We start from the raw sequence: 14,063 nt of genomic DNA, 5'->3' as shown, positions 1-14,063 counted from the left end.
CGACATCTTAAATTTACCTCAACAAATTCAACCCCTTTTATCCAACCAACCTATAAGGTTTTGGATGCTCTTTAATAGACAATTTTAATTTATCAACCAATTCCTTAGAAACCATATTTGAAAAACTACCAACATCAATTATCAAATAGAAGTCATTAATAGAATTCCTACATCTGGTTCAGAATAATTGATTTCTCTGGGTCTCTTCTTCCTTTGGTGAAAGATTGGGAGCCATATACATGGACTGCTGGATGATTGGTTTAGATTTTCCTACAATTATTGGTGTTATAGTTTCACAGATCAAATGCTGACAATGAGTGATCCCGCAAACGCGATCTTCATAGATTTGATAACTATGAGAACTCAATCAGATTGCACGAATACTAGGCTCATCAAGAGCAATTCTCCCAACCGGACGACAGTGATGTACAGGTCTCTTGGAGTAATTGTTTGCTTCAAACTCTACGTATGGCTCATGAAGAAGACGTTCCATTCGGTCTATTCGTGCTTCACCATGATTTAAGGTAGTCTCGAAACGATCCAAACTACTATGGAATGAATCAGGATTCATCACAAGCGAATCTTGCTCTGATACCACATGATGCGGAACCATGTTTAAGGAATTGTTTCACAAATGAAATCCATATATAGAAAGAACAAAGGGAATGAATCATGTTCTAATCCCAAAACACGAAACAAAGATTCAACAATAATGAGAAAAAACTATCAAAAATTGGAAAGACCAATTAGGAATTCATTAATTAATAGTTGATGAAGGAAGAATAATTACAAACATCCTAGATATGCCTATTTATAGAGCTACTTCTAGTAAAGTCATAATAGGGATAGGAAACCTAGATAAGGTAGCTTTTGAACTAAGAAAGCTCCTAAATACCTAATTAGAATGGGAAACAAACTAATACTAATTCGTAAGAAAATACAATGAAAAATAGGAAACAACAATAGAACCATGAAAATAACCTAAATTTGAATTCTAAATAACTTATTTCAATAGGGATGAGGGATCCCTGAACTCAGGGGCAACTCGTTCCACAACAGAGGCATACTAAACCGTCAAACAAATTTGTTGTAAATATAACGAAAGGATTGTGTGGACTAGTAAGCACAAAGAATCCTCAAGAACAAAAATGGTTAGATGAAATTTTTTTAAAAAAAAAACTCTGAACCATAGAGAATGATTTTTCCAAATCAAAATTCACGTGAGGCGTAATTTTTTAGTTTGGATTTGAGCAATGGACACAATAAAGAAAAACTCTCAAAGGAAAATCCTAGAGGAGAAAACTTTGACTATAAAATTTAGGAGAGAAGAAACTTTTATTAGAAAATCTTAAAAGAAAAAATATTTATTATCAAAACTTACAAGAGAAATTTATTCAAACAAACAAGAAAAAAAATACTATTACACTTCCCAAGAAGGAAGAAGAAGTTGTTTTGCAAGCAAAAAGACCTCAAGCAATACATTCTTAATTTCAATTAGTCATGATTACATAAACAACCGAAACATGGACTCTTAATAATTTAGTGGCCTAAAACTGCCCGATGAAATAAAAATTAATTAACTTTGGATTAAGTTTTCTTTTATTGTATATAATAAAAAGGAGCATCTTGAGTACAAAGTGTTTAAAGCCATGCAAATGATAGTTGATAAAAGAAACCTGGAAGCCTTATAAAGTATTTTTAGAAGGTTAAAATATGAGACTTTTCTAGGTATTAGTTTTGAAGTTGATTACTATATTAGGCTATTCCAAATGTAACCAAGCATTCCTACACATTTTTTCTTCATTTAGTTTAGTTTAACAAGTTAATACACTAAAAACTGGTAGGAACATTAATCGGTAAATTTATGGGTTCCTAAGTACAACTCTCAAATCCTTTCCTTTCTCCCTTTGTCTTGTAATAAGGTTGGGAGTCTTCCTTAGACCAAAAAATTTTTAAAAAAATCTTTTTTAAAAAAAAGGATATTAATACCTTAAGAAATGTGCAAGAGTCATGTGGGTATTAGGTGATGGAACCTTTAAAATTTTTTCACAAATACACAAGAAATTAAAAGCAATTAGACATGAAAAGACCATATGTAAAAAGTTTCATAAGGTTGTTCTTTTTTTTTTTTTTTTTTTTTTTAACACCAAGAAGTAACTAGGAGAATCAATTCATTCACTTGTGAAACTAAATTTCGCAACTTCACAACAGTTGAAGGTGCTACAAGTGTATACACTTCCTTGCCAGATTAATTATGGCCCACACAGAATAACAGAACGGGTTCAGACAGTAATCAAACAGAAACAAGAACTCAGAACACCTCAACATCAAAGTGATCTCTTAAAAACCCTGAGGCCACATATTATCAAGAATCTAGTATAAAATGATTTAACGATGAAAAGGTACGGTAATTCATGATCCTCCCTTCGCACTAAGTCAATATCATGTCCTTTCCCTATATAAGATATAAAAGCCTCAAGCAACTCCTTTGACAAACAGCTACTTGGGGCCAATATCCTTCAGGGCACAGATCTGCTCCTCTCCCATGGCACACATCACTGACACAACCAAGTCCTTTCCCTCAGAGAATCCATCCTTGATCTGTGTAAGCAGATTTTCATCGGTTGGAAGCCTCAGGTCATCCTTAGTGTTTCCATTCTCAGTGAGCAAGCTGACAAATCCATCCTCAGAAATATCAATGAGCTGGTAGTCGGTACGATTGACATGGGGCACATCACAGTTGTGGGAAGAAGGAACAATATCTTCAAGCTTCTTTCCGTAAAAGATATCAATGCCCACAAAGTGGCATTTAGCATGGCCGTGCTTGCCAGTCTTGGAAGTGGAAACTTCAACAACCTTGCAAGGGCGGTTTTTGATGACGATGTAACCGTTCTTCCGGATAGTACCGGCCTGCTGAGGGTAAGTCTTCGAAGCTCCGGCGTCGGCCTTGGATTCGAAATGATGCTCGTTGTCCGACATCTTCTTCTCCTTCGCTCAGCTAAAATGCCAAATTCAGAGCGTTTCATAAGGTTGTTCAATTTAGGGTAGAGTTAAATCCACACCCTCTCAATTTAAATCCACACACTTAGCATTAAGGTTATAATATAGCCCATAGCATTTGTGAGGGTATGATAGAAACTTTTTTTTTTTATTTTCTATACAAAAACTTGCATTTCATAAAAGAATAGTTGTTTGGAAAGATAATAACAAAATTTAATTAATTGAAGCTCTTTGATACTATCATCCTAATTATCAGCAGCCAGTGCTTTTTAAGTATATACTTTAATCAACTTTTAAGTGCAATATACGACAAAAGTAAAACAATTTTCCCAACACAATTTAGATAAGAGAGAGAAAAAAAAATCTCATCTTCCCTTACATAATAAGAAGAGGTAAAAATATTCTCCCTACCAAACAAGAGGAAAAAATAAATGCCATCAAAGTGAATGAATTTGAAAAAATTCATAATGATGTAAAATATAAATCCAATTAGCACCATCAATTTTCACAGCAGAAAAACTGATTTTTGGCATTGAGAAAGTTTCTACAAAATACCATAAATGCTATAAGTTTTTTTGTCGTTTTGGTTCTAGGGGTGAGGATTTCAATTGTAGATGTGTGGATTTAACCCGACCAAAATTAAAGAATTTTATCATAATTAAATCGTAGGCAAACGTCATTCTGCATGTTGATGGTGCTATTGTTATTAACAAGGTGGCTGGCGCCGAAGGGCTATTTCGAAGTCCCTCTTTGTGCTGAGCTATGTGCTTTGAGACTTGGTTTATCGATTGCTATTGCCAATAAAATCTCCTGTTCACTAATTTACTCTGATGCTAAATGTGCTGTGGGCAGCTTAGCCAAGCATCAACAAGCAAGGCAGCTGAACATGGATCCCCTGATAGAGGATTGCCAAAAGCTAATGGAACAGATCTGGAATTCTGCCCCCGAGAGTTCAATCAAGCAGATGATAGTCTGTCTTAAATGCTCTTTTGATGAACATAAATGATGGCTGGCTGTAGATATTATCCAATTCCCTCTCCACCCCCCTTATCTTATGTCGCTTTGGATCTCTGATCAGCTGCAACCATTGGCCTCTCCTGGCTCTTTTGTGGATGTGTGTGTGTGTGTATCCTTGTCTTTTCTTCAAACCAAAAATATTAAATCGTAGGCCAACTTTGCAATTCTGACTTCTCTAATAAAATACATTTTCTTCCCTCTATAATATGATCTAATCAGTAAAAAGTGCAGCATGCGGATTGGTTTATGGGAAAGCATGAAGAATCTGGCTGTTTCTCACTTCGGGTGTATAAATTTACATACATCAAAGGCGCAAATTTGGCTGGCTATCAATTTTTTTTGGTTAAAAAAAATAAATCTTCAGACATGCTACTTACTATTACCATATTAATTCAATAAACAATCTGTTAATTTTACTAAAATTTACTGTTTTCGTTATTCCTTATTATGATTGTTGCTATCTATCTATACCATATATGCATGTAGCGCCTAAAAATATTTTTTTAATAACTTCCATCTTTTTTTTTTCCTTACAAAGTTTTCTTTTTATCAATATGATAAGACCTCCATTAACTTTGAATGACTTCCATAATTTTTTGCTGTAATGTTCTTTTATTTACACACACTTAGGGTGTGTTTAAACCACAAGTTATTGTTGTTGTTGATTTTTTTTTTGTTAATATCATTATTTTCTATTTTCTAGTCCTCCGTCTCTCGCATTCGATTACATATTTCGCTTCTTAGAAGTATGGGAAATCACTCTGCAATCTTCACAATCTTCGAAACCTCCTTTCCCAGCACATTTTCTTCTGCCTAAGTCAGAAATATCTTCCATTTTCTTCCCAAGTCTCCTATGTTCTTTTCAACTTGAAACTCCCACAGCAAGTTTTGTCTACATTGTCTAGCTCTAGCGGTTAAGTTGGCTTTTCTTTTGTTGGGGTACAAGGGTGTAAATATAAGTTTATATCATTATTATATAAAAAGTATGAATCTTGGCATTAAAAAGTGTAAGCACTTTTTTATTTTAGTTTTTATTATTTCTAAATTATGCTCATGTATTTTAATTAGAATTATAGCATTTCAATGTGCCACCAATTAAAAGAAATAAAGCAATCCAATTGATTACATCTCAATAATATTAGTAATTACAATTAAAAATTGTCCATTAAAAACTATTTACCTATTCTTGGACTTTGTCTCCAATTATTATATGTATCAAAATTTCTTAATCGAAGTATGAAAATTTTCTCATCAGCCATTATTATCAATATCAAAATATAGATATTCTCTAGAAAAAAAAAGAGAACACACAAGGAGAAAAGATCCCTTATTTATTTGCATATCTTCATAAAAATAGTAAGAGCAAATTTCACAATTATGTACTTTTACCAATATGAAAAAATAAAAAAAAAACCAAAAGCAAAATAGAAAACCCCAACTATTTCAAACAAATGAATTTTAACTGACAATAAATAACCTATCTAAAATGGTTGAGCATTGTGAATCATTACGTTCTTTATTAACAACAAAAGCACTTAGATAAAATGCAAATAGTCCAAATTCAATAAATGATGTTACACTTCACTTTATCTCATTCAAATTCATATAAAAATTGAAAGGTAAAATGACTAACAAGACATAAAAGAGAGCAGTTAAACATTCATGCAACTAACAAACATGCAAACAATTTAGTTTTAACCGAAATGACAGTTCATGTCACCCAAATCCAAGCAAACAACAAAAGATTTTCTTATATTTTACCTATGATCAACTAAACTGATTTTGATATTGTAATTAGAGCTTTTTGTCTTAGACAAAAGGGAGAAAAATCCATGGATTAATTTAAATGCATCCATATGAAACATGACATTTATCAAATTAGTAGGAAAAAGGAATAATTGTTGTTTGTGCTTTATGTTGCATTGTCTCCAAACAAAATTATAAAAATAGTAGAAGAAAAATGAAAAAGAGAATATCCAACTACATCTGTCAATGAAATCTTAATTGATGACAACGAACATTCAAACAAAAATAATTAAATATGATGGATTAAAAATTCCCTTGTGAATTAAATAATTACAAAGAGTTCACATACAAACACTATGTATGTAAACAATTTTCAAAATGGTGTCAAAAGATTAAAAAAATAGCTCAACTCACTTCTTACAAAAGAACTTCGTAAAAAAGCTAATTCATTGAATTCATATAATATGATAAATAATAATTGTCTTCCCTACAAAGAATTAGGTTTTATGTGAGACGAAAATTGTAGAAAACTTGAATCTAAATAAAAAAGAAATGCCATTCAAGCACTTTATTCTTGAATAATCAACCGATTCTAATTCTACAATTAAATAATCAGTATTCATAAACATTGATGTTGCAAATAATATTTAGGAAGTGTTTAATAATTTAACAAAATCTTAGTTTTTTAATTATTAAATTCTGATAATTTTACTAGAAAGTCCATCATAGATTTTATTTTCAATTGGAAAAAGACATATTGAACACCAACTGATAAATGAGCTTGCGAACACATGGGGGAGGAAAGTAGATGCATAATTCAATAATTAGAATGATCAAGATCAAACAAATCAATTTATGTTGTATTCTAATGCCCATTTTAAAATTTTAGTAGCACTTGCAAATTAGATTTGCTTCTCATATGCATACTTGGTATATGCATGTATATATATATGTATATATATTTCCTTCTCAACAACATTATTTTGAACTGTACAAAAGGTACAATTTTATAATTTAAGGGGAATCACAACACCTTTGGTAAAACATGATAATATTAACAATTGTTATAAAGTTCAACCCAAATTTAATCAATAAAAGCTCAAAAAAGGTTCTAATAGCTTTAGGTCAAAGAGTTCAAATTTGAATAATATTTACAACCAAAACTGGTTAAAGAAATTGAAAAGCATGCATAATTATACTATGAGGTAGATAGTCAAAACTTTACAACAAATTTAAATAGCTACAAAAGTATTATATTTGGATTATTATATTCACATGATTATATTATAAGGTAGGTACTCAAAACTTCACAAAAAATTTTAGTAGCTATCAAAATATATTTGAATTATTATAGTCACGTGCAGTATTTGCTAGTTGGATTAAATGTGCTAAAGGATTTGGTAAACAAGTTAATTTTGTTGAAGATAGACTTCTGATTACAACGGGGAAGACACGTACTGGAGGACTTGGGAGTAGGGGTGGCAATCCGGGTCCAAATCAGGTTGGCGGGTTGGGTTCGGGTCAACCCGTCAGAAAATCTGTTGACCCGAATCCGACCCACCAACCCGTGACAGGTCAGGTATGCTGACCCGAATCCGAAAATTTCAGGTTGACGGGTCAACCCAAAATGACCCGAAACTAAAAAAATCAATTTCTCACAAAACTAATTACATAATCAAGTAATAAAAATTTAAATAAATAATTCCAAACCAAATCTAAAATAAATTAAACACCATAAAAGTGTTTTATCCCAAACAAAATATAAAATAAATTAAAACAGTATAAAAGTAAAAAATAATATAATATATTATTTGTCCAAATATAATAATTTCAACTTCACACAAATTAAATAAATTCATTTAGGATTAAGTAATTAATGCCTTTGAAAAAAAGAATAACTTAGTTTAGTTAGATAGAATTATTTTTATGTTTATTAAATTATTTTTTAATTCGTAAACGGGTCATATCGGATCATATCAGGTCATCACGGGTTAACCCGAAATCGACCTGTTTTCTTTTCGAATTCATCGGGTCCAACCCGATTCTAACCCGAATTCCCGAAACCTCAACCCAAACCCATTAATTTCGTGTTAGATTCGTGTCGTGTTTTCAGGTCGTGTCAAAAATTGCCACCCCTACTTGGGAGTGTAGTATGCTACTGCACTCTTGATTTTTGCTTGCTTTCCTACTGACGGATTATAGATTCATTTATAACTTCAACTATTCACCCTAGCATCCGCTAGTAATCTAGGCGAGTTATTACTGGCTTTTTACAATGTTTATCTTAGATATTTTGAAACAACAACCATCTTTTCTAGATAATTCTACGATCACAAATAATGTCACGTCTTTCTCTGTTGTGCCCTCTATCTCAATCTATAACTCATTCAACCATCCCATTTCTTCTCAATTCTCCTCCCTCTTTCTTGCCAGTACTAGTTTTTGGCAGCTGGCTCTTAGAGCTCGTTTCAGCAACTTCCCATGGAATCTTTTGGAAAACTTATTAAGAGCGAGAATCCAACTTGCACTGGTGTTGTTGATTCTCTCTTGGCCGAGCTGGATATCCGGAAAAGGCTGTTATTGTCAGGTCAGCCGGATGATAATCATCAAATTGGGATCCTCATAGCGGAAGTGAGACTCTGGAGAATGCTTCTGATCTACGTCGCATATTTGAGTGACGCTGACATGAAGTTTGGTGTTGGTCGGGAGTTGGGGTCGATGGACCGGGACCTTGATGCTGCTTTGAAAGAGGCAACTAATGATTTTCGAGTTGCTTCCAAGAAAGAAGGTGTCGGTAAAATAAGCAGCGATTTTGGAGCTGATCCTGAGAAATACGAGTCCATGGTTCACAAAGGTCTTACAAGGGGTGATTATGGAGTTGCAATGTCTGAGTTGCAACAAAAGCTTATGCTTTTCAGGCCTCAGATGAAGGCAGCTTATGAACGCATTGCATCCAACCATTCATTTCAATCGCACCATCCCCTAAGCCGTTCTGGTGTCTGCAGTCTCTTCTGCCAAAATCTACAGCAGGTTGTCCTGGTGCTTTATTGTGGGAAAGGCAAGATGCTAGAATATATGCACCTAAAAGTCGAAACCATGTCCAAGATGCTTAAACGTCTCCAAAGCTTCATCAGCACTATGGTAAGATTTTCTCTTGATCTAGACAGAGATTTCTTGACTCATTTTGGAGCTTTACTGGTCCGCACTGCACATTTTTGTTGCTTGTGCTGGATTGACCAAATGGAAGAAGACAAGATCGAGGAGCTGTCGATTATGCTTCATGATCTGCTGAAGGCATTCAAGCTGGATACTACAGAAGTTGTACAGCTGTTTCTGAAATTACTCAGGCCTTATTCCTTGGTGAAAACCTGGACATCAATCCCTACTCCAGTTGAAACATTTGTCGATTTTCTCTTTCCTGAGAAGGATCCTCAACTTGAAACCTTCTTCAAAGGGCTTGAACACCTGATAATGTTCGTCCTTGAAGTTGGAGAACCAGAGAAATTTGATCTAAAGCTGCTTATAATGGACATCACAGCAGCGATTTCCAGGCTTGGATATTTTGGTGACTTGTTTAATGAGATAGGAGAGTCAACAGGATACATATTTAGCACAAATGTATCTGCATTTTTTAGGTTGCTTGAAAAGATTGAGCTTCTCAGAGTGGAAGTATTCCTGGATGAGCTACTAAAGAAAAGGATCAGTTTGGAGCTCCTTGAGAATCGTATTGATTCTTTCCATGAGGGACTCTTCTATTTGGAAAGTTATCAAAGATATGCATCCAAATGGAAAAGCAAAGCTCCTAAGCTGATCTGGTTGCATATCAAACCTGTGGCTGGGAAGGCTGGCTCTGTTTATCAATCGTTCCATGCCAAGTCAGTCACTGAAGACAAGTTCAAACATGAGCTAACTATGTTGCACTGCAAGATTCAACTTTTGAAGACTGAGATACTTTTGGAAGAGCTTCTCGATGGAAACCCAGATCTCATAATCAATGGCCGACTACGTTTGGAAGAGCTTCTTGATGGACATCCAAATCTCACAGTCAATGTGAAGAACCAAATGGAAAGCCTCGATCTGGGGCTGATAGTCCTTAGAACTTATTTGATGGGTCCGCTGGAGGATGATGAGAAACTAATCTTAACAGATGCAGAGTCAGTAGCAAGGGTTGCTTCTCTTTTTTATTACTCTCTTCTCAAAAATGATATTGCAGAACATGCGGTGGGGAATTTCAGTCATGTGCTTCCTAAGTTAGTAAGAAAGATGGACCTTGTTAATGCAAAGATCAAAGAGATTTATATGCCTGTTCGAAGGTCATCAAAATCCCATTTCCCTAAGACAGAAGGATTTGGCTTCATTGATTGTCTTTTAGGAGATCTCAGCGAGCTGCTAAACTCTGAAGCGGGATTTCTTGTTTCCTTGAGGCATCAAGTTCATGCTGTTCACAGAGACTTAGAGTTCTTGAGATCCTTCCTCAGTGATATTAAAGAGCAGTATAATGACCGTCCGGATTTGAAAAGTTTTGTTTCGTCCATTATCCAAGTATCACTTGAGGCAGAATATCTCATTGAAACGTTTGTGGTTGGCAATTGTTTGCGATGGTATCATCCATTATGGCTTTCTGATCTCCTGGAAGATCTCAACCTTTTTAAGGTTCAGGCCACAGAAATCTGTACGAATGAACATACCATCAGCATCCATGATGTTCCCACCTCTTCAATGAATATGGTATCACCAGCGAAGATTCCCATGATTGATGAAGTTGTGATTGATCTCACCGATGAAAAAAAATTGATCATTGATAGGCTTACAGCTGGATTACCACAGCTAGATGTTGTTTCAATTGTTGGCATGCCTGGACTCGGCAAGACAACTTTAGCCTTGAAGGCGTATAATGATCCTTCAGTTACCTATCAGTTCCACGCTCGTGCATGGTGTTATGTCTCCCACACATATCGAAGAAGAGAATTGCTTCTTCAGATTTTAGGTGAAATTGTGGAACTTAAGGATGATATCCTTGAAATGAGTGATGAAGATTTAGAGATGAAGTTGTACCAATGCCTAAAGGGGAAAAGGTACCTCATTGTTATGGACGATATTTGGAGCACTGAGGCATGGTACGATTTCCAACGATCATTTCCAAATGACAACAATGGAAGCAGAATACTGATCACGAGTCGGCACTTTGATGTGGCGGTAAAATTGAAAGCGGATAGTACTCCTCACCCCCTTCGGCTACTGTCTGATGATGAAAGCTGGACGCTGTTGCAAAAGAAGTTGTTTTACACGAAAAAGTGCCCCAATGAATTAGTGATAGTCGGAAAGAAAATTGCAGAAAGCTGTAGAGGACTTCCTCTTGCAGTTGTTGCAATATCTGGTCTCCTTGAAAGGACAGACATGATACCAGACTGGTGGAAACAAGTTTCAGAAAGCATTTGCTCACACATTGTGGATGATCCTGTGACGGGGTGCATGGACATACTAGAGCTAAGCTACAGATATTTGCCTAACCATTTGAAGCCTTGCTTTCTATATACTGGAGTATTTTTGGAGGATAAAAACATTCCAGTTAGGAAGTTGACATGGTTGTGGATAGCTGAAGGATTTATACCCAATAATGGGCTGGACAGCAAGGAAGATGTTGCAGAGGGATACTTGAGGGATCTAATTGGAAGAAGCCTAGTAACAGCTTCCAAAAGGCGATCGCTTGGAGGTGTCAAAACATGTCATGAACATGACATGTTGCGAACCTTATGCCTGCAAAAATGTGAAGAAGAAAACTTCTTGCAATGGAAAAATGGGTATGATGAGCTTTTTCCTTCTTCTCATATGGATTTAGACTACGGTGTTGACCCCAATTATTTTTGTCCACCAATTTCCCAAAAATATGAGAAACGTAGGGTGTCTATTTGTTCCAAGAGGAATCATTTTGTCATGTCAAGGCCTTCTGGGCCACATGTCCAGTCTCTACTGTACTTTGCCACCAGTGATTTGTATCCTAGATGTCCCTACGACATCACCTTCATTTTTGACAATTTTAAACTCCTTAAAGTGCTAGATTTGGAATCCATCAATATGGGGAGTTCTTTCCCCACTGAAGTACAATTGTTGGTCCGTTTGAGATTTTTAGCTCTTTGTGGTGATATAGACACTATTCCAGCATCAATATCCAATCTCCGGGTTCTTGAAAGCTTGCTCGTGAAGGGATTGAAAGGTAAAGTTCTACTACCTTATACTCTTTGGAGCATGGAAAAGTTGAGACACGTCCATGTAAATAATTATGCTGCCATCGCCTTGCAAGACAGCGAAAGCACATCTTCTTCTCAAGCACTTAATCTGGTCAGTCTTTCCTGCCCATACCTCCTTTGTGGAAAAGGTACAGAGGATATCATGAGGAAATTACTTAAACTTCAGAAACTAAGCTGTGTATTTTCTGAATTACGGGATGATAGTGGGAAGTGCAATCATTTTCCAGTGCTGAACTTTCTGACAGAGCTCGAGTCCCTCAATGTACTCTATTCTGGTAGGATTGCTCTTCCTTGTAAGTTTGAGTTCCCATTGAATCTCAAGAAGTTGACACTGTCAAAATTCCGCCTACCGTGGGATTCAATTTCGGAGATTGGGAGATTGCCTAACCTTGAGGTTCTCAAATTACTTTCAAGAGCCTTTGAGGGGAAAGTGTGGGAAATGAAAGGAGGAGAGTTCCTTAAACTGAAATTTTTGAAGCTCGACAGCCTAAACGTTGCTCAATGGAATGCCTCTAGTGATCACCTGCCACAGCTTCAACACCTAATTCTGCGAAGTTGCAGGCAGCTTAAGGAGGTTCCTTCTGGTTTTGCGGAGAGCTGTACTCTGGAAATGATTGAGGTGCAACTGTGTACACACACTGTTGAAGAGTCAGTGAAATCACTTCAAGATGAACAACTTGGAATGGGATATGAATTGAAGGTCCTCATTGACCATTCAGACATGGATTTCTGATCACTGCATAATTTCTGGTTAGAATTTGGGCCTACTATTCTATTTGCATTTGAGTAAATTATGATTTTGTCTGTGTTCACCTAACATGACGTTTTATGTACTTTTATCTGTTATCAATTTATAAAATCCTCTGCTCGGTGTTGCTTCTTGTCACCACTCAAATAATGATCATTTTACTGATGAGTTGTTACTTCATAGATTTGAATATTGGAGCTATGTATTTAAAGGTCTGGTTCTGCTTTCCTAAACGTACGCTACTCTGATAGATATATGATGTGCAATTCACATTTCCTCTTTTCTAAAGGAAAGCGTTCTTTAGTTGAATGTGAATGGATTTAGTTACTTATAATTAGTTAAGGACAGCATGTAGGATTTGTTGATCATATTTTTTGTTGTTATGCAGGCTGTCTAGTTGAAGAAAAGAATTGCACTAAATGCTATATAAGCAGACAAAGGCACAAGTTTTCTAGTATATGCTAATTAGTATGAATACTTACAATATCAACTGCATCAGGATCTGTTTTTTTAGTTTCGCTAGCAAATGCAAAAGCCTAATTTCAATCCCTGTGGTTGGTTGAAGTAACATGCTGTTCTTTGTTTCAGTTTACCCTCTGGAAAGGGCAAGTGGACCTCTCTCCAAGGTGAAGAAAATGAAAGTCGCAGCAGTCAATAGATGTTGGTTTGGAATCTGGATAATCTTATTCCTAGGAGATCTGAGTTCTGACAATGGTGGCTTCAAATGTCTGTGAAGTAAAAATCATTGGATAATTTAATCCAAGTGATTGGAACTTGGACATTTTGTCTATTATTGCTTCCACCAAAGTTGAAACCCCATGTTTGTAAGACTTTCAAGTTTCCCTTCTTTCATTAGTATGACTTGATTTATGTTAACTTTCTGTTTCTCTAGCGATCTGAGAATGGATATTGCAATTATTTTGATCTTGTTATCATTTTTATGAGTGAGAATTGAATGACAGAATTTTACGGAGGGAGGAAGTGCCCCTTGGTCATGCTATATGTTGCATACAATCTGGTTCTATGTTGGCCAACTGGACCATGTTGTCCGAGGCAAACTAGTCCTTCGCTGAAATACAATTTCTTGTATTTTCCATTGCTAATTGTTTCTGTTTTGCTTTTATCATCTGATGATATATAAGGACCTTTTTATTGATACAACAGTGCGTCAACTAAGACAAGTAGGAAAAAGGTACGGAAGCCATGTCCGTTTGCTCTTATAGTCTTGTGGTTCTAAACTACTGAGATGACTTTGTCGTAGGATGATTGTAGGATGCCTGTATAACTTGATTCCAAGAGAAGCT

At 35.5% G+C, this 14,063-nt stretch overlaps 2 protein-coding genes across 2 annotated transcripts; one reads left to right on the top strand and one right to left on the bottom strand.

Moving 5' to 3' along the window:
- Positions 1-2,269: 2,269 nt before the first annotated feature.
- On the bottom strand, positions 2,270-2,989 carry LOC113751653 (eukaryotic translation initiation factor 5A-2-like). The gene has a single exon (XM_027295738.1). It carries the CDS (start codon positions 2,977-2,979, stop codon positions 2,500-2,502), a length of 480 nt encoding a protein of 159 aa, XP_027151539.1. The 5' UTR covers positions 2,980-2,989; the 3' UTR covers positions 2,270-2,499.
- Positions 2,990-8,208: 5,219 nt separating this feature from the next.
- On the top strand, positions 8,209-13,862 carry LOC113754211 (putative late blight resistance protein homolog R1A-10). Its single transcript, XM_027298567.1, has 2 exons — positions 8,209-12,761; positions 13,348-13,862. Exon 1 carries the CDS (start codon positions 8,245-8,247, stop codon positions 12,742-12,744), a length of 4,500 nt encoding a protein of 1,499 aa, XP_027154368.1. The 5' UTR covers positions 8,209-8,244; the 3' UTR covers positions 12,745-12,761; positions 13,348-13,862.
- The last annotated feature ends 201 nt before the right edge of the window (positions 13,863-14,063 follow it).

Source organism: Coffea eugenioides, chromosome 11 (genome assembly GCF_003713205.1).
Source record: "Coffea eugenioides isolate CCC68of chromosome 11, Ceug_1.0, whole genome shotgun sequence".
Lineage (NCBI taxonomy): Eukaryota > Viridiplantae > Streptophyta > Magnoliopsida > Gentianales > Rubiaceae > Coffea > Coffea eugenioides.
Note: the sequence above shows the minus strand (reverse complement) of the source record. Positions and strands in the feature narration are given on the sequence as shown.

What these genes read in the sequence shown, in the direction of transcription:
- LOC113751653 (XM_027295738.1), bottom strand. Translation starts at nt 2,979, where the DNA reads ATGTCGGACAACGAGCATCATTTCGAATCCAAGGCCGACGCCGGAGCT.
- LOC113754211 (XM_027298567.1), top strand. Translation starts at nt 8,245, where the DNA reads ATGGAATCTTTTGGAAAACTTATTAAGAGCGAGAATCCAACTTGCACT.